Genomic DNA, 19,571 nt, shown 5'->3' with positions numbered 1-19,571 from the left:
AGGCAACGTCCAGCGTCGCCGGAGAGCCTCCACGCCATCAGGCGCAACGAGCCCTCCAGGACTAACCTGTGGGGCGCGCCCTCCGGATTCAGTAGAATGTGGGGAGACTGGGGGAGTAGGATCGGAAAATCCCAAGAAAGTTCCAGAAGAAACGGAAACCAAACTTGCGACCTCCACCATGGAGTGATCAGCACTACCTGTGCCGACTGGCGGCGTAACAACGCTGACACCCGCGTTATCATTGAGAACGGTGGAAACGCATAGCCCTGTATCCCCGACCAGTCTTGGAGGAACGCATCCGTCGCCTCCGCCAGAGGGTCGGGGCGCCAGCTGAAATAACGCGGGAGCTGGTGGTCCAGGCGGGACGCGAACAGGTCCACCGAAATAGGTCCCCAAAGGTCCGAGAGCTCCGCAAACAGGGTAGGGTCCAGCTTCCAAACGCTGGCGTCCAGAATATTCCTCGAGTACCAATCGGCCACCTCGTTCTGACGACCCGGCAAATATTCTGCCGTAACTGACACCTGGTGGTCTAGACAAAAGTGCCAGAAATACCTGGCCAGGTCCGCTAACATCTTGGACCTGGTACCGCCCAGGTGGTTGATATAACGGACTGCCGACACGTTGTCCATCCTCAGAAGGACGCAGGATTGCACTCTGTCCTTGGTCCAACATTGCACTGCGAAGGAGCCCGCTAGCAACTCCAAGCAGTTGATATGCAAGGACTGTTCGAGAGCAGACCAGGCGCCGCCTGTGGAGAAGTCTCCGCACCGCGCCCCCCAGCCGGAACGGCTGGCGTCCGACTATCACGATATCTGGGGCGGAACCGAAAATCGCACGGCCATTCCAGGCTTCCATGTGCGTAAGCCACCCGCGTTTCGTGCCTCACGTCCTCCGCAGGTGGTACGCCTTCAAACGCTGCATGGCGCGATAATGAAGGGGCCCCGGGAAGATAGCCTGGATCGAAGAGGACAACAGGCCCACTAGCCTCGCCAGGTGGCGCAAGGAAACCACCCGCTTCGCTAGGGTTTGTCGCAACTCGTGTCTGATCCGCGCCATCTTCCTGGCCGGCAGGCTCAAGGTGGCCGCCACCGAGTCTATGGTGAAACCGAGGAATGTAGCGCATTGCATGGGAACCAAGAGAGACTTCTTTTCGTTGATCACGAACCCCAGGCCTTGCAAAAGGTTGACCGCAGACTGCAACTGTGACCGCAGTCTCTCGGGGCACTGATCCATGAGCAGCATGTCGTCTAGGTAGACTATCATCCTGACCCCCTGAGCCCGCAAGGCCTCCACCACCGGCCGCAACACCTTTGTGAAGCACCACGGTGCTGAGGAGAGCCCGAAAGGAAGAGTAGTAAACTCGTAAACCTGGCCGTCCCACCTGAACTGGAGGAAACGCCGAAGAGGCGGAAAAATGGGAATCGTTAGATAAGCGTCTTTCAAGTCCAGCCTGACCATCCAGTCGGACCGTCGCAAGACGTCGCGCAGCAGATGTATCCCTTCCATTTTGAAGTGCCGATACACCAACCACTCGTTGAACTCCTTCAGATTGATCACGGGGCGACTGCCCCCATCTACCTTGTCTACTAAGAAAAGATTGCTATAAAACCTGAGGGGTGCTCGCAAGCGCAACAAATCGCCCCTTTTTGGAGGAGGGCAGCGACCTCTTCGCTCACCAAAGCCGCATCGCGCTGAGAAAAGGTAATGGGGCGAGGACGCTGTAGCTGACACGGACGGCCATGGAACTCCATTTGGAAGCCCTGAACCGTCTGCAGCACCCAAGCATCGCTGGTAAGGGAGGCCCATGCAGGAATAAACTGCGCCAAGCGCCCCCCCACTTTCAAACTCGCAGAAGGCAGAACACTCACCTCGGCCACCGCCTTGCTGTTGGCCACGCTGACCACCACGACCTCCGAACTTCTGCCCTCTCGTGGGGTAGAAATTATTGAACTTGGCCCTGTCCTGGTACTGGCCACGTCCGGAGCCTTGACCTCGATCCGAGCTGGCGCCCCGGCCGAACGAGCAGCCCCTGCCTCGTCCGGCCTTGTCGAAAACCTGGGGCGCGAAAACCTTTTTGATATTGGACTGGGCACGATCCAGGGACGTGAAGGTCGCCACAAACTTCCCCAGTTCTTTGATGAACGGGTCACCAAACAAGCCCCCCTGGGCTACAGCACCCGCCTCCGACGAGGCGAGGTCGCCCAGCTTGGGATCCACCTTGATAAGCAGGAGCGCCTCCGCTCCGTAGAGAGGGCGCAGTTGGCGTTGCCAAGGAAAATAATGGCCCAGTTGGAAAGGACCTCCGGGGAAATCGCGTCGCCCGACACCTTGGCCTCCTCCGCCATATCCAGGATCTTGGTAAGGGGCCCGACAGCATCCAGAAGCTTGTCCTGGCAAGTGCGCCAGGACCTGTCGATACCCTTCCGCGGGTCCTTTACAAATTTCTGTAGGAAGGTCGATATCTTCGGATCGATGTCCGGGGTCATGGCCACCTTGCCATCCAACGACGGCCGGGGACACTCCGCGCGCAGGCAGCTCCTAGCATCCTTGTCCACCGGCTTCCGTAGCCTATTAGCGACGTACTGGGCCACCTTGTCGCACGGGACCCACTCTGAGGAACGGGGATGGACGATATCGTCCGGGTCCAGCATGTCCGACGGACCCGCGGAGGATGAGGGCTGAGAAGGGAGCCACGACCTGGAAGAACAGGCCTCCTCCTCCGAGGAGTCGTCGTCGTCGCTCTGCGGGTCCGGAGACATCGCAGGTGAAGAAAGTGGCGGAGCCTCCGAAGGAAGAGGAGCAGGAGCTTGGGCGTCCTCCAGGGCCTTGTAGGCACTCTTAACCTTGGCGAAAGCCGCCGAATCAACCCCCTCAGTGCAAGGCTTCTTGGGAGGAGGCGGGGTAGGGGACGAATCAGGCCCGGAGGCCGGGACCGGCGCCGGAAGCAAGGCGGCAAACTTGGCATAGGCCTCGTCCAGGCGCGCCGAAAGACGTTGTTCCAGGGGGACCATAGCCTGGTCGACCGCGCGGTAGATGGGATCGTCGACCGCCTGGTAAAAGTCATCGTCCAACGGGACATAGTTCAGGGGGTGGTCCTCCGGAAAATTGTCCGCGTTCCCCTGCATAGCGAGTTAAATTAGGCTCTAGCAACGGGAACGGCAGGCAAGATCAATGACCCTCCTCAGGGCGCTCTATAGTCTGGGGAGTCCCAGCGATATGGGTGGCCAGAGGCACACAATGAACGGGCAAAGCCCTGGGAACGCTGCAGCCCACAGAGTCTCGGGGCGCCTCCCGGCAAAGCGGTCCCACAGCACACTTACGACCCCGTAGGGTGTTCGCCAAAAGTACAACCCAAAGGGCGTTCAGAAGCAAGGGAAAACCTAATTGCGACCCCGCAGGGTGTCAGAGCCGGGAGGCTAGGCACGGGTCCGCTGGTGACAGGAGCGCGCCAGAACACTCTAGAAGCTTCTGGGAGCGCCCCTTCAGCAAACGAGACACCGGCCCCTGGTGGCCGCGCCACCACACCGCACACTACTGGGCAAAGATCGCGTAAGGAGCGCACTAGGCGTCCCGCGAACAATCAAGGGAATCTGTGGAGAAAAAACAGAAACCCAACACCGGCCCAAAGGCCAAAGGCACCACACAGAAACCCAAAACCCAGGAGAGAAGGAAAAAAACAACTTAACTTGCTGCGAGCAGCGAAGAAAGAGGAGGAGACAAGTACAGTGGAGCATGATGGGAGACACTTGTACATGGACACTGTAATAGGACTCATGTTTGACTTTATTCTTTCCCCCAAATGTTCATGGGAAAAGTAGTTGTGTTATATTTTTTCTTGCTGCTGTAGAGAATAAAGCGATGAAAGAATGGCATAATCCGAAGCCTCCGGTTCTGACATAGAATTCTCTCCGTATATATAACGGAATGATTTTTAGATTTAAAATAAAGGCAAATCAAATGTGTGCAATATACTGTTTTTATTATATATGAACTTTACTGCCTAAATTACTTTTAGGTCCTTGTGCTGAATGTATTGTTTTTATAATGAGAGCATGTTTTAAGATCCTAAAATGTAGGATTTTAATTAAGCAAAGAAAAAATAAACTTGATTGTTCTCTCTTCCCATCGTCATCTACAACTGTCAAGGCCATGTATTTAAAATACCGTTCTGAAACCTATTCTGAACAATGGAATATCTTCACCCTCCATCCATCCATCAAGTAGAAAAGACTTCAAGGAGGTGGACCTGAGGAGTTATAAGTGTAGTCTGGCATATCAACTTGCAAACATCAAACTTCCCAAAGGAAGGATTAACACAAATAAGGCTACCAGTTTGTGCAGCTATACCCCACTTTGTGGAGGCTGTAGCTCACAGTTGCCTAGAAATCCAGCTGTACCTCTTTTATGAGGCCCAAAGAGAATGAAAACAGTCTAGGTAAGCTTGTTCTCCCATTTACAAAGGGATATGAAATGGCAGTTTGGGCTTAATTATTCCTATGGAGCAGGAGCATGGCTGATTTGTATCACTGGGTGGAGTGGCAGAATAAGCACACAAAAGAAACAGTGGACTGGAATGCTGCACAGTAAACTGACCAATCACTGAAATTTGCATATCATTTTGTTTCTTTAAAATGTGCAGAATGTGCATGGGTCCAAATAGAACGATTCATTAGGTTGCATAAGTAAACCCAACATATGTAAATTGATACTTGTATAGCGCACTACTCACCCGCAAGGGTCTCAAGGCGCTTGTACGAATACCGCTGTGGAACCCATCCTGGCTTTCCCTGTGAGGTGTCCACTCCTGGGCACCCCCAAGGTGGAGGCCAGGCATCCTTAGCGTTGTGGGGGCCGTTGTGGAGATTAAGCAAGCTATTGCCCAGAGTTGCAGAGTGGGACTCCATGATTGAAATAGGCACCGAGGGGAGAATTATCAGGTCCGATGAATTTTGAGCCCAAGACCCGCCGAGGCGGAGAATTGAACCCTGGTCCCGGGCCAGACCTCTGCATCAGGGTCTGCCGCTCTAACCATTGAGCCACACTTCTCCACCGTATCACACACACAAACATACATTCATAAAATAACAACCACATACAGACACTCCCAATACACGTCAAACAAATTTGGAGGGTCAGGAGCCTCAGTTAGCATGGTGGGGCCCGCAAGTACTTTAACAGTAGAGCTAGTCGGCAGTGTCCTCAAACAGGAGGTAAAATACCTATGCAACTCTATTACAAATCTGCTGCTACAACTAAGAATAGCGCACTAAGAATATCGCACTCTTTGGGTGTCCTGCCTCCTCACCTGTCCCCCCAGCCTAGCTTTGATGGTAAACTGAAAATTAAAAATAAGTAACAGCTATAACGGTCTTCCATGATAGTCATCATCAATGGGGGAAGAACAGGGCTATCTATTTAGGAGGAGGCACAACTTTTCGCAACTTTCCCAAAGACTTCTATCCCAAGAGCAGCCCACAGGGAATGATAATCGGAATGTCCAAACTGTATTCGCTACAAACACTTGACTTTATAGGTCACACACCAGACTTTCGTGCTCTGTGGCTCAGAATTCAATTTTTCAAGGAAAGAGCTTTATTTTTTCCATACAACCTGAATCGGTTTAAATTCTCACAATATGGTCCCTTCCTTGAAAATTACAAATCGTTCACTACATTACACCCAAGGAGCAGTAGTAAAACTATAATCTGTTATGAACACGGTGAAAGAACAAGCTTTCGAATAAAATACACAGTGGTTTTAGAACACTCTTGTACGTCAGTTCAGAATGCATGCAAGTATTTCATTTACCGGTTCTCTCCAGCAATTGCCACCACGTGAGGTTTCTTGTTGAGCAGGAACTTCTTCATGGTTTCAATATCAGTGGCCTAGTACAAAAGGTATTATTAGGAAATTACATTTGTGTATTTGTAAATAACAGCCAATCTAAATGTTTATAGCTATTGCTTCGACTAGAAATACATATTTTATTCATGTAGGTAAAATAGAATACCATCAAAGATAAAAGAGTTGCACAAACACGATAATTCTGGTCAGTGATTCACAAACTGATTTTGTAGCAGGTATTTGAGAGGACAGAATAATCTCTGCCACTTTTGACGGTAAAAAGATCTCTAGTGGACACTGTTCAATCGACAAAAAATAGGTGGCCATCAAAGAGGATTTGGGTGGAGCCCCGATAATTCTGCTACAAAATAAGTTCAAACTTACCTGGGGTGATCAGATCAGTTGTCCTCGGTCCTACCACACCTACTCTAGGACCTTTAAAATAAGTGGATTTAGCAGGCATGTGTAGAGAAGACTCTGTGTTCGGATGAACAAGAAGTCGTTCCGATGGAACCACGCAAGGTAAATGTATGGATAAAAATTGATCTACAACTCTTATTCAGAGCAGTGACAAAGAGAAACATGCATGGACATCCAGATATGGAGAAGGTCATGCCTCTCACTTCAGTTTCTCACTGCCCTCACATTGATAGTAGCTTAAAGTGTGCCACTACTGGGAATATACCCTGCTGCAGCACCCAAAGGAACTGGGGCAAATCCTCCCAATAGAGGGTCCAAGATCCAACACCAACATGTCTTCTAATAGAATGGATGGTTGAGAGTTACCTGAAAGGATGGAAATGGTGCTCACAGAAATGGTAGGGAGAAAGGTCTTCAGTGAAAGACAAACTACACAGAACTTGAACAAAAAAGTCTTGTGCTGTCATTTCGCCCAATCGCCTTAGCCCTATAAGAAGGCATCTGCAAAACTGTGGCCTGCGACTATATAAGGATGCAGGCATGACCTACCATGAGGGGTGATGGGTTCTCATCCAATAATGGAGATAGAGGACAACAAAGTCAAAAATCTGCACTCAAAGCTTGATGCTCTCCCAATGATGGACTCACTGCAGACACCACTTATGGGCCCCTATACACCATTCAGCGTGCCGCACTAACAGAAGCCAGAATCAGATTAACACCAAGAAACATCGGAATCATAATATGAATGTCTATAATCCTGAGAAGAGGGGAAACCCCTTTACGAAGTTCCTACCTAATACTGCACATATGAAGGTCAGCCTCTTCATGTTTACGAAGTGGGGCATCCGGGCACTGACCAAAATCACAAGTAGTGTTGGAGGGTTATGGTGTTCTGAAGATGTTCCGAATTGGGGTCCCTGCCTTCCATAGCTAGTTATGCAAGTCAAGGAACACCTGGTCACCTGACCTTCAAAGTATATCTGCCACCTCAACCAAGACTTAGTTGAACACTTGCGTGGCAGCCATTAGAGAGCAAACCGTAGTACGTCAAACAGGTTACATTTAGACGCCAATGTGAAGTGATGATAAAACCTGTGAGCAGGGCATTTCCACAGATGGAAATAGGCATGTGAGGACCAGGCACAACAACCAAGCTGTCATAAGGAGGTCCCGCAAAACCTGGTTTAGGAACACTATTGTGAACTTTATCCTGTCAAACAAACTGATAAGATCTGTGTGAGAAAAAATGGGTCTATTACAGTACCCCCCCTCTTTTTGCCTGCCATTTGATGCAATGTTGACTGCTGTCCAGGTTTCGAGTACCTGTGTACATTCCCTAAAACTGATCCACAATAGGCCCTTCAAGCCCACTGTAAGAACCTAGTAAAAGGTTCATGGGTACTTAGGGCACTGGGACTGAAAAGCATCCCCTAGGGATGCCTCACCTAGGCCACACAGAATGCCACTGCAGCATGCACGGATTGGTGCAGACAAAACAAAGTCAAAATGGCACACTGCCTGTGTGCTATGCTAACTAGTACTGCCCAAGATATAGATAACTCATCCCTCTAGACGGTCTTACCAGCCTTAAGGCAGGGTGCAATGTATCAAGGGTGTGGGCATATCTACATGAGCAGATAGGCCCCTACAGTATTAGGGTATATTTTAAGTGCCAGGGAAGCCATAGGGATTACATGGGCTGGAAACCTGGCAACTCTAGTTCCACAGCACCATGATGGCTTCAACAAACCCAGGAGTGTTTGGTACCGGACAACTCCTTGTAATAAATCCCCACTGATGTAATTGTGAGATTTACTGAACCATGTACTCTGAGGGCACCTCATAGGTGTCCCCTAAAAGAAAAATGCTACTTACCAGTATGCATCTGTTCTTGGCATGTAGAGCTGCAGATCTGTACACTATGCATTAGATCGCCACCTGGTGTTGGGCTCTGATGATTGCAGGATGTTGTCTTCTTGGAAGAAGTCTTTGTAGTCACGAGATAGGTGACTCCTCCCTTGGACAATACTGCGCATGGGCATCAACTCCATCCTTAGATTGTTTTTCGCCATGATGGGAAAAGAAGGAGTTAGTAGAAATAAAGAAAAAAAGGATGTCCATGCGTATGCATCTAAGTAAGATGAAAAACTGGAATGGATACAAGTCCCGGGGAGGGGGGAGGGCGTGTACAGATCTGCAGCTCTACATGCCAAGAACAGAGGCATACTGGTAAGTAGCATTTTCCGTTCGAGGCATATGAGCTGGAGATTGTACACTATGCATTGATTGTGCAGCAGTGTCTCCCCTAGCGGTGGTCACCTGTATCCGTTGCATTAGTTTGAAAGAGAGTTCTAAGGACAGCTTGGCCTACTGCAGCTTGCCGCTTGGCTTGCACATCAACACAATAGTGTTTTGTGAAGGTGTGAGGTGTAGACCATGTTGCTGCCTTGCATATGTCCTCTAGGGGTATGTTTCCTAAGAAAGCCAAAGAGGCTCCTAGTTTGCGAGTGGAGTGCGCTCTAGGAGGAACTGTTAATGTATGTTTAGCTTTAATATAGCATATTTGTGTATACTTCACAATCCACCTCGCAATCCCACCTTTGGAGATGGGGTTGCCTTTGTGTGGAGGAGAGAAAGATACAAACAATTGTTTTGTTTTTCAAAAGGATTTAGTTCTATCAATATAGTATAAAAGAGCCCTCTTAACATCCAATGTGTGTAAAGCTCTTTCCGCTACAGAGTCTGGGTTTTGGAAAAACAAAGGTAACTTTACGAATTGATTTAGGTGAAAAGGAGTGATGACCTTTGGAAGAAATTTTGGATTAGATTGAAGAACCACTTTGTTTGGATGTATCTGAAAAAATGGTTCTTGTATAGTGAAAGCTTGTATCTCGTTTACTCTTCTGAGAGAAGTAATGGCAACAAGGAAAGCTGTTTTCCATGTTAGGAATTGCGGTTCACATTTATGTAGAGGCTCGAAAGGGGGACCCATGAGTCTTGTAAGGACAAGATTCAGGTTCCACACAGGAGAAGGTGGTAATCTAGGTGGGATTATTCTTTTTAATCCTTCCATGAATGCTTTAATTGCAGGTACTCTGAAGAGAGACAGATGTTGCCTGTTTTGTAAATAGGCTACAATTGCTGCCAGGTGCAGGCGTATAGAGGAATATGCCAAGTTAGACCTTTGTAAATGTAAAAGGTAGCAAATGATATTCTGGATGGAAGCATCCAGGGGATCAATTTGGTTATTATTGCAATAAATGGCAAATCTTTTCCATTTAGCGGCATAACACGCTCTGGTAGTAGGTCTCCTAGCCTCTTTAATGATGTTCATACAGTCTGGTGGTAGGTTCAGATAACCAAACTCTAAGACTTCAGGAGCCAGATCGCCAAATTCAGTTGGTTTGGGTCTGCGTGTCTGATTTCTCCTTTCTCCATGGTTCTGTGTTAACAGGGAGGGTGTGAGCCGCAGCTATTGACGTGGAACCAGAGAGAGATCTAGTAGTGTGGTGAACCACGGTTGACGTGCCCATGTGGGAGCTACTAGGATCAATGTGAGAGACTGTTGTCTGAGCTTGCACACTACTAATGGAATTAGTGGGAGAGGCTGAAAAGCGTACGCAAATCTGCCTGACCAGTTCATCCATATTGCATTGCCTTCGGACAGTGGGTGTGGAAACCTGGCGGCGAAGGCTGGGCATTTTGAATTTTTGTGGGTGGCAAACAGATCTATGTGTGGGTGCCCCCACCTTTGGAAGAATGGTTGAAGAACTTGCGTATTTAGTTCCCATTCGTGAATCTGTTGTGGCTGCCGACTTAACAGATCTGCTATCTGATTGTGAACTCCTGGAAGGTGTTCCGCTAACAGATGTATGTTTTGAGGAATGGTCCATCTCCAAATGTTCTGTACAAGCTGGGATCGTTGCAGAGAGTGTGTCCCTCCGTGTTTTTGTATAAAGTACATAGCTGTCATATTGTCCATCCGGATTAGGACAGCTTTGTTTTGTACTTGAAGTTGAAAAGTCTTGAGTGCTAAGAATATTGCTAGCAGCTCTAGATGGTTGATATGGAACTGTTTCTGTTGACTGGTCCATTGACCTTGAGTTGTGTGATGCAAGAGATGGGCTCCCCACCCAGTGAGGGATGCTTCTGTTGTGAGCACTACTTGTGGAACAGGCTCGAGGAACGGCCGCACCTTTGTCAAGTTTTTGGTGTTCCACCACTGCAGAGAGCGATGCGTGTGGCTGTCGACCAACACCAGGTCTTTGAGCTGACCTTGAGCTTGGTTCCACTGTTGTGCTAGGCACTCTTGTATTGGACGCATTTGCAATCTTGTGTGAAGTACTATGAAGAGGCAAGATGCCATCATGCCTATTAGTCTCATGAACATCCTGGCTTGCAGAGATTGTTGATGTTGAAAAGTGTTGACTAAGGCTTGAATGCTTTGTATCCTGGCTGGACTGGGATACACAAGGGCTGTAGACGTGTTTAGTATAGCCCCTAGATACTGGTGTATATGCAAAGGCTGCAGGTGCGACTTGGTGTAGTTTATTGTAAACCCTAAGTCGTGCAACGTTTGAACTGTTGATGTGTGTGCTGAACACACTGATTGAATGACTTGGCTTTTATGAGCCAGTCGTCAAGATAAGGGAAAACATTTATTTGTCGTCGTCGGAGATGTGCTGCTACCATTGCCAGGCACTTTGTGAATACACGTGGTGCCGTTGTCACTCCGAATGGAAGGACTTTGAACTGATAATGTTGTCCTTCCAGTAAAAACCTGAGATACTTTCTGTGAGCAGGATGTATGGGGATATGGAAGTAGGCGTCCTTTAAATCTAGTGTTGTCCTGGGTGGAGAGCCTCTGCTCTCTGGGACCAGAAACAATGCACATATTGGGCAGAGGTGTCAAACCTCCTCCCCCAGCATGGGCACAGTGCTCAAAGGCAAATCTTCAAAGGCCTGCCGTCATTGCAATGCACACCTAGCCTCTGCTACTAGCAGCAGACGACAGCCCCTGGTATACGCCCCCATTTTGGGCAGGAAATCCAGCAGGAAACCTTAAAAGGCTAGGAGGAGGGCCCACTTTTCTAAACTCCACCCCGCAGGTGGAGGTGGCAAAGTTATGCACACTTTTTAGTCCCCTTCATCTTGAAAATTAGAGGATTCCTCCAATCAGGGCAAAGACTATTCCCCCACCCACAGGAGGGTGGAATAATAGAGGGTGTTAGTCTGAAGCAAGTTCTGCATTTAAAAGCATTGGGCGCCTGACAATTTGCACCTTGCACCCGGCCATCCTTGTACCACTGGTGCTGTATTTTTGGTGCAGCTTTGTGTGCACCCCCCCTCCCACCCCCCCTGTGCATGATCTAACCCCCAAACTTTGGCCCCTTTAACCGATTTACCTACCTGTAAGCAGTGTGGCTTCGATCACCCCCAGTCTCCATTGAAACACATTGGGCCGAACTCCGATTTTGACCACTGCACCTGGCCGCTCCTGTGCTGCTGCTGGTGCACATTTGGCATTTAACTGACCCTTGCTGACCTCTGGTCTCCAAGAACGGAACTGTAAGTTGGATACTTACCTGTACAACCGCATTATTGTTTTCATTGAACTCTAAAAAATGTAACGACGTGGCCAAGACTCCGATGGACTGTGGCCAATACTCCTATGGAGTACGACACACCTTGCTGTGTCTCCACTCTCCTGCGGCCGACGCTAGTAACGTACCCCCAACGAAGCCCTGAAAGCAGATGTGGACCCTCAGCTAATGTCCACTGAGTCACTCGCCCCAACACCAAGCCACGAGAAAACCACCCAGGCTCAAATTGGGGACTAAAGAGTAGCGGTAAGCCAAGGGGAGCGGCTGGATCCACCATCTTGGGTTCGCGTCTGGAGGGAGCGATCCGTGTATCGAGGGCCTGGGCCTTCCCTGCAGGGGCCTGATCTGGTGACTTTGGGTGCTGGCCCTCAGACAACCCTGCACCGACAACCACGAACGCCGTACATGGCTGGAGCCGGGGGAATTATCCTGCGGGCGCCGAGACTGGTCCAGGCCTCACCTACTGATTAACCGAGCGGACCCAGTGCCTTGCGGGGGCTCTGCGCTGTGGGGCATGCCGGACCACGTGTCTTGCGGGGGCTCAGCGCTGTGGGGCTGGTCCGACCCCCACAGGGGCCCCTGCTGGCTGCCGCTCTTTAGCGACCACTACCCGGATCAATAGTAGAGGACATATGGTGACTGAGGTCTGATTGGAATCTGCAGCCTCGCTCCACACTGACCCCAGGGGGCCTGGGTGCCATTCTAGCTGAGGCCCAAAGGGCCGCCCCACACCTCGGTGCGCAATCGCCAAAGAACAGCGGGTCCCCGTGCCTGAGGGGGCCTGCCATCAGATAAACGGAGGGAGAAGCTGCCTTGACTCGCAGGCGGACCCACGTGCTGTTGCATTCACCCTGGGGCCCTGCGAAGCACAAAGGAGGTGAGAGCTGGTGCAGCCATTCCGCACATGTGGTGCGAATGATTGTGTTGGTGGGGGAGAGAGAGAGCGATCGGCTGTGCGGTCGGACAGCGGGCTAGCCCTGCTCCCTCTCCCCTATCTCTCCATCCATTGGCAAAAGGACACTGCAGTGACCTTATGTGGGGGATGCTTGATTGCATGCCTCATTGAGTGAACTCCCCAGCACACCAGAAGTGGAGTGGATCTCCACATAGCCCCCGGGGGAGTCAACAGCTCAGACTTCGGCTCGCTGACGGTGGCGACTCTGGGCAGCGCCTACAATGCTACCCCTACTAGAACAGTCCTGGATATATGGGATAGATTAACGATTAGGCAGGGCCTTACTTCCTTCTCCTCCCCCAACACGCCTCTTGTCTGCAATCCTGGTTTTCCAACAGCCCTACAGTTCAGTTCTTCCTGGCCTGGTCCGATGGAGACTGCCGCACGATTCTTGATCTTTTTGAGGGAGAAACCTTTAAACCCTTTGACCACTGCAAAGAAGAATTTCGCCTACCAAAAACAGCACGCTTGCAAATTCGACACGGATTACATACCCCCCTAAATACTTAAGGAGCCACACGCCTGCTCATCTCATTCAAGACGCTTGTACGCTCCTTTGATGGCTCGCAAGCCTGAGTTTGGGTACCTACCAGGTCCTGAAGAACTCCAACACTCTACCCCTCGACACATATCAGCAGAAATGGCATACAGACATAGCAGTTGTTGCCCCTCCAGAGCATTGGGAGCAGCTGTGGAGAGATATCCTCAGAACATATAAAAGCACTGCTCAACAAAGCGTAAAGAACGGGTGCGAATTGCGCGAATACAACACAGCGCTCAATGTTGCACGTTAAGCGAAAAGCGTGCCACTGATCTGCAGCTCTTCTGAGTCAATGCATCCTGATTAACTTGGAGCAGATCATCACCTCGCAACAACGTAAGGCGCACTCAGCTTATATACTGCTTCAACACACAGTGCTCACTTCAGGACCAACCAGTAGGGTGATCCAAGGCAGAATACCATCAGAGGGACTTGACAGGACTGCACAAAGTGGGCACTCAAAACTTATCATCTACTGCAACTATGACAGGCGCGGAGCGTCTTTAACACACGGCCGATAGCTTTGAGGCAATTAGCCGACATAATACCACTGTATAGACAGCGACAAGCACACACAAGACCAAGGTCACGACCACAATCACCGGTCCGGCGTCAGCACTCTTAGCAGAAATGGTACGTCCAGAGAGGCAACAACCAAAGATAAATTTAGAAAACAAAAAGGCGCCAAAAAGCACTGAAGAAATGGCGAGCACCGCCACAGGGGCAGAACAAACACCAACCAACAATATGGAAAAGATACTACTAGCTATTTAATCGAACTTACAGGACATCAATGGCAAGCTAGACAACTTAACATGCTGCGTGGATAACATGGCGGCCAAGATGGAGAAACATGGCGAACAGTTGGAAACAGCCGAGACGCGCATATCTGCAGTTGAGGACGAATCCCTTACTACCACGAACAGATGTGCTGGCATGGAGCGCGTATTGGATGTCATCAAAGCGAAAGCAGAGGAGTTGGAAGCGCGCTCAAGGCGCAATAACGTACGCATCGCAGGTTTGCCAGAAACGACGAACACTGGTCGTATGGAATTGTACGTGGAACAATTATGTAAAGAAATATTCGGAGCAGAAGCGCTATAGCCTATATTCGTTGTGGAAAGAGCCCATCGATCACTTGCGCCCCGACCACCAACAGGAGCCCCGCCGCGACCCATAGTCAAAGATAAACAAAAGCAAGTGCCAATACTGAACATATCTTTTGAGAGGGTATTCAAACACCAGAACAAAGACAATTCGTCAGAGCTGGGATATACTACTTAATAGTTTTTTATTTTGAACTGTATTTTCAGAAAGTATATTTGTTTAAGTCATATACTGTTTATACATTTTTTTGAAACCACAATAACATTATTTAGAAAAAAAAACAGTGAAGCATTAAAATCAAGACACACGTTGCATACTCAAACATATCTCATTCATACCTTCCATTCAAACACAAAATACATACAAGTGCATAGAATTACTGTACCCCTTTGAATACGAATAGCCAAGGGGGTAGAGTAATAGGTCTGCTACAAATATATACAATTATATACATATAATTTAGACAATAGATTCCTGTATTTCAGTCTGAATCAATACACTTTATCAAAGTCAAATGACACAATCAGAGAAAAAATATATCATATAATCATAAACCAATAGTGTGACCATGTCGTAACACTAAAGGGAAAACAAGGAGCAGACACAAGACATGAAGGGGCCTACGCGTTTCGAATCCCTACAGGTTGAAGGGGATTCTCATCAGGGCCAGGTAGCTCACAATGGAGAATATCCAGGAACAGATCACCTTCCAGGAGAAAGAGTGTGCCCGTGATTGTCCCTTCAACCTGTAGGGATTCGAAACGCGTAGGCCCCTTCATGTCTTGTGTCTGTTCCTTGTTTTCCCTTTAGTGTTACGACATGGTCACACTATTGGTTTATGATTATATGATATATTTTTTCTCTGATTGTGTCATTTGACTTTGATTAAGTGTATTGATTCAGACTGAAATACAGGAATCTATTGTCTAAATTATATGTATATAATTGTATATATTTGTAGCAGACCTATTACTCTACCTCCTTGGCTATTCGTATTCAAAGGGGTACAGTAATTCTATGCACTTGTATGTATTTTGTGTTTGAATGGAAGGTATGAATGAGATATGTTTGAGTATGCAACGTGTGTCTTGATTTTAATGCTTCACTGTTTTTTTGTCTAAATAATGTTATTGTGGTTTCAAAAAAATGTAGAAACAGTATATGACTTAAACAAATATACTTTCTGAAAATACAGTTCAAAATAAAAAACTATTAAGTAGTATATCCCAGCTCTGACGAATTGTCTTTGTTCTGGTGTTTGAATACCCTCTCAAAAGATATGTTCAGTATTGGCACTTGCTTTTGTTTATCTTTGATCTTGGCTCAGCCATACTGACTACGAGCCAACCCCAATTGTTCTCAGGCGACCCATAGTCGCCAGAATATTGAATTATCGGAATTGTGACAGTCTTCTGCTACTAGCGCGTGAAAAAGGCAATCACTCACCAAGGGAACCACCTTGAGTTCTACCCGGACCACACCGTAGCCGTCCAACAAGCGCGGAAGGAATTCTCGGCTGTGAAGGCGAAGCTTCGTGATCTGCACATAACTTATTCCATGTTGTACCTGGCCAGACTGTGGGTGATGTGGGATGGAAAGGCGGTCATACTGTCTAATCTGAAAGCTGCGCAAGAGTTCGTTAAAAAAGTGGCAAAGCAGAGCAAAGAAACGGCGCGCAGAGAACAACAACAAGACTCTGAATGAACACGAGCTACTGAGCTGGCAAGGTTGAGATGCCCACACGGCGGTAAGGTCTTCTTATCTTTATTGCTTGAACAAGGTGCTGAGGCATAGTAACCTCCTACTTCGGCGCCATTCTGATTATCTGCGCCCTGTGTTACTGGCAAAGGAACGTTCTTATCTAAATACAACGTCCCTAACTTTTTTTTCTGTTGACGTATTCGCATGCCAGTGGTTGACTTGAACTACATAAGTACGACTGATACTATATCTGTTGGGCGGGCACATGTTCCCCATGTTCCAAGGACATAGCATGTCAGAGCGCCCTTAGTTGCGATGAATAAGCTTTTACCTTGCAGTTTATGGTTGCTTCCATAGCTCTGTCATTTCTGTTTGACTGTATGGCTTCTATTCTCTTCGGCGACTGTTAATGCCAATTAGTTTTTGGGGTACATGATTCAAAGGTGGTTAACTGTGAATGTTATGAGAATATATGATATTATGGTTATCCCTGCAATGTACGATCAATGATGCTGATCTTTAGAGCTGTCCACATCCATTAAGTTGGATGGCGAGATGTGCCCCAAGCGGACCTCCACAAGGGTGATCCCCAACCTAGTTATGTTATTGGGAGTTGTTCTGATGGGTATCAGGCTTCAGCAAGATTGGGTTGCTGAAGTGGGTGGGAACGGGTGGGGGCATTGGGATGTTAGAGTTCATAGACCATGTCGACTGAAATATATGATTCATCCTCTAATTTCGACAAAGATTGTACTGATATCACATGTAACACCGTACTATCACAGGTCCTGTAGTTCTGTGCTTGGAATGCAACGCGCTAGTAGTTATGGACACTCTCCTTCTCCATGACGCAAATGACACACAATACCGGTAGACTTCATGTAAACATCCTCACGTGGAATGTTAGAGGCTTCACACAACCGAATAAAATCAGACAGGTGATTGCCTATCTGAACAGATGGGCCATAGACATTGCATTCCTACAAGAAACACATATTGCTCCTGGCACGCATCAGTCTATAGGCAAATGCTGGGCGGAATCAACATACGCAGCCACTTACTCTTCTTACTCGAGAGGAGTGATGACGCTAATTCGTAAGGGCACAAATTTTGCAGCCCAACAAGTGATAACAGATCCCAATGGAAGATACGTTATAGTAACAGGCATACTGCGTGGCCAAAGAGTGACACTGGCTAACACTTACGGTCCAAATGTGAATCCCCCTGAATTTTTTCAAGGGATGTGGGAACACATGCACACATTACTAGACACACAGATCATATGGGGTGGTGACTGGAACGTAACGCTGGTGGATGGAACAGACCGATCCACTAATTCCACTGAACCACACAAGCGTGCTAGGTCAAAACATATACATATATTAAATGATCTATCACTTACAGATCTTTGGAGACACAAACACCCAAATGTACCAGGTGCAACACATGCTAACGTCCTACATAATAGAAGGTCACGTATTGATTACTGGTTAGGAACAAATAACATTGCACTATGGCTAGCTGATATAACTGTTCTTCCCAGGACACTATCAGACCATAACCCGGTTCTATTGAAGCTCACAATTCCGAACTACACACCATCCCCTTTTTATTGGCGATTCAATTCGAGGGCACTGGCAAAGTTTATGCTGATACTATTCTTAAAGCGATCAAGGAATATTTTCAGATCAATGAACCGGTAACGGATGACCCGTGCACTTTGTGGGAGGCGTTCAAGGCCACGATACGGGGGTGTGCATGAGCCTCACAGTAGGCGTCTTGAGGGACATAAGGCATCAAATACAAAAACGAGAAGAGCGCATGAAAGATCTGGAGTCAACCTTTGTAAGCACTCACGACCTCTCATTACTGGGTGAATTACGACAAATACACACAGAACATCAAACCTTCGTCGAAGATGAGATAAAATACCTTAACAAGACCACGTGGCCAGGGCTTTCGGGGAGGGTGGCAGACCTGGCAGAGTACTCGCAGCTAAAATATGTGAGGGTAAGAGTCACACAGCAATCCTGCGCGTCAAATCCGCAGATGGCACATTGCACACACAAGCGACAGGCATTCTAAACTGCTTCACCGACACATGCAGCGCCTTATATAGATCACAGAAAACGGCATCTGCGAAAGAAACTTTTGCCTATCTAGAGGACGTGGCGATTGCATGGTTGTCGGACGGGCAGAGGGAATACCTAGCATCCCCTATAACAGTAGAGGAAGTCACCAATGTGATAAAGACCTTGCCAAACGGTAAAGCACCTGGCCCAGACGGGTTTACCAACACATTTTATAAACAATACGTGGACGTTCTAGTCCCCTATTTAGTTGCAATGTATGGTGCGGCTTTTGAGCAGGCAGAACTACCCCCAACGCTAAGGGAAGCAGTAATTATAACCCTCTTAAAACCCTCCAAGGACCCGGAGGCATGCGACTCATACAGGCCGCTGTCGTTTATCAATGCAGATTCCAAAATATTAGCAAAAATACTAGCAATCAGGTTGAACCCATTGATGACGCACCTGGTACTCCCTGATCAAGCAGGCTTTATCCCAACACGATCCACATCGCACAACACTAGGACACTATTTGCCCTCTCCCAGTCTCTCACACCTACCACAAAGGCCGTAGTGGTGATGCTGGACGCCGCCAAAGCGTTCGATTCTATAGAATGGCGCTACCTAATCACTATACTACATAGAATGGGCTTTCCTAAACGCTTCGTGCAATGGGTATCAATGATATATACAAAACCACGAGCCAGTGTTAGAGTCAATGGGTACGTTTCGGATGCTTTCGACATTGAGCGTGGCACCAGGCAGGGTTGCCCACTATCGCCCCTGCTATTCGCCCTTGCCTTGGAACCGCTAGCCTGCCGGATCCGACAGAAGCACAAATCATCCGCTTTGCAGTTCCCATCTAGACCTCTCCATATCTCCTCCTATGCAGATGATATGTTATTGTATGTTAGGGACCCTGCGGTGCATCTAAACCCATTGCTGAGAGAATATATTAAATTTGGGGGACACTCCGGCCTAACCATTAACTGGTCCAAATCATCAATCATCCCTCTTACCGACACGACTGCCCCGTTTGACTCTGACTTCCCCTTGGCGTGGCAAACGGACCCCATACGCTAGCTAGGAATCAGGTACCACAGGGATCCAGAGTTAGTAATCCGCTCAAATTATGGGTGCACAATCTCCAAATTAGAGGACAAAGTGAAGCGATGGACACAACTACCATTATTACTGGCGGATCGCATCGCAATAGTAAAAATGAACATCTTACCCAATTTCCTCTATCTCTTTAATAGCATACCTATTCCTCCTCCCGGAGAAGTGTTCCGGCGCATAAAATCACTGGTGTTGCAGCTCATATGGGC

The 19,571-nt window shown here is 48.2% G+C and overlaps 1 protein-coding gene across 1 annotated transcript in view; it reads right to left on the bottom strand.

Moving 5' to 3' along the window:
- LOC147666286 (transcription elongation factor SPT6-like) overlaps nucleotides 1-19,571 on the bottom strand; it is a gene marked incomplete at its 5' end in the record, with an annotated part of 590,122 nt that overhangs the window by 56,361 nt on the left and 514,190 nt on the right. The window contains one exon of the mRNA XM_086949158.1: nucleotides 5,809-5,885. Within this exon, the coding sequence (XP_086805284.1) occupies nucleotides 5,809-5,885 (77 nt within the window). The remainder of the gene's footprint in view (nucleotides 1-5,808; nucleotides 5,886-19,571) is intronic.

This window comes from Lissotriton vulgaris, unplaced genomic scaffold, assembly GCF_964263255.1.
Source record: "Lissotriton vulgaris unplaced genomic scaffold, aLisVul1.2 SCAFFOLD_1495, whole genome shotgun sequence".
NCBI classification, from domain to species: Eukaryota; Metazoa; Chordata; class Amphibia; order Caudata; family Salamandridae; genus Lissotriton; species Lissotriton vulgaris.
This window is presented reverse-complemented; position numbering and strand designations above follow the sequence as displayed.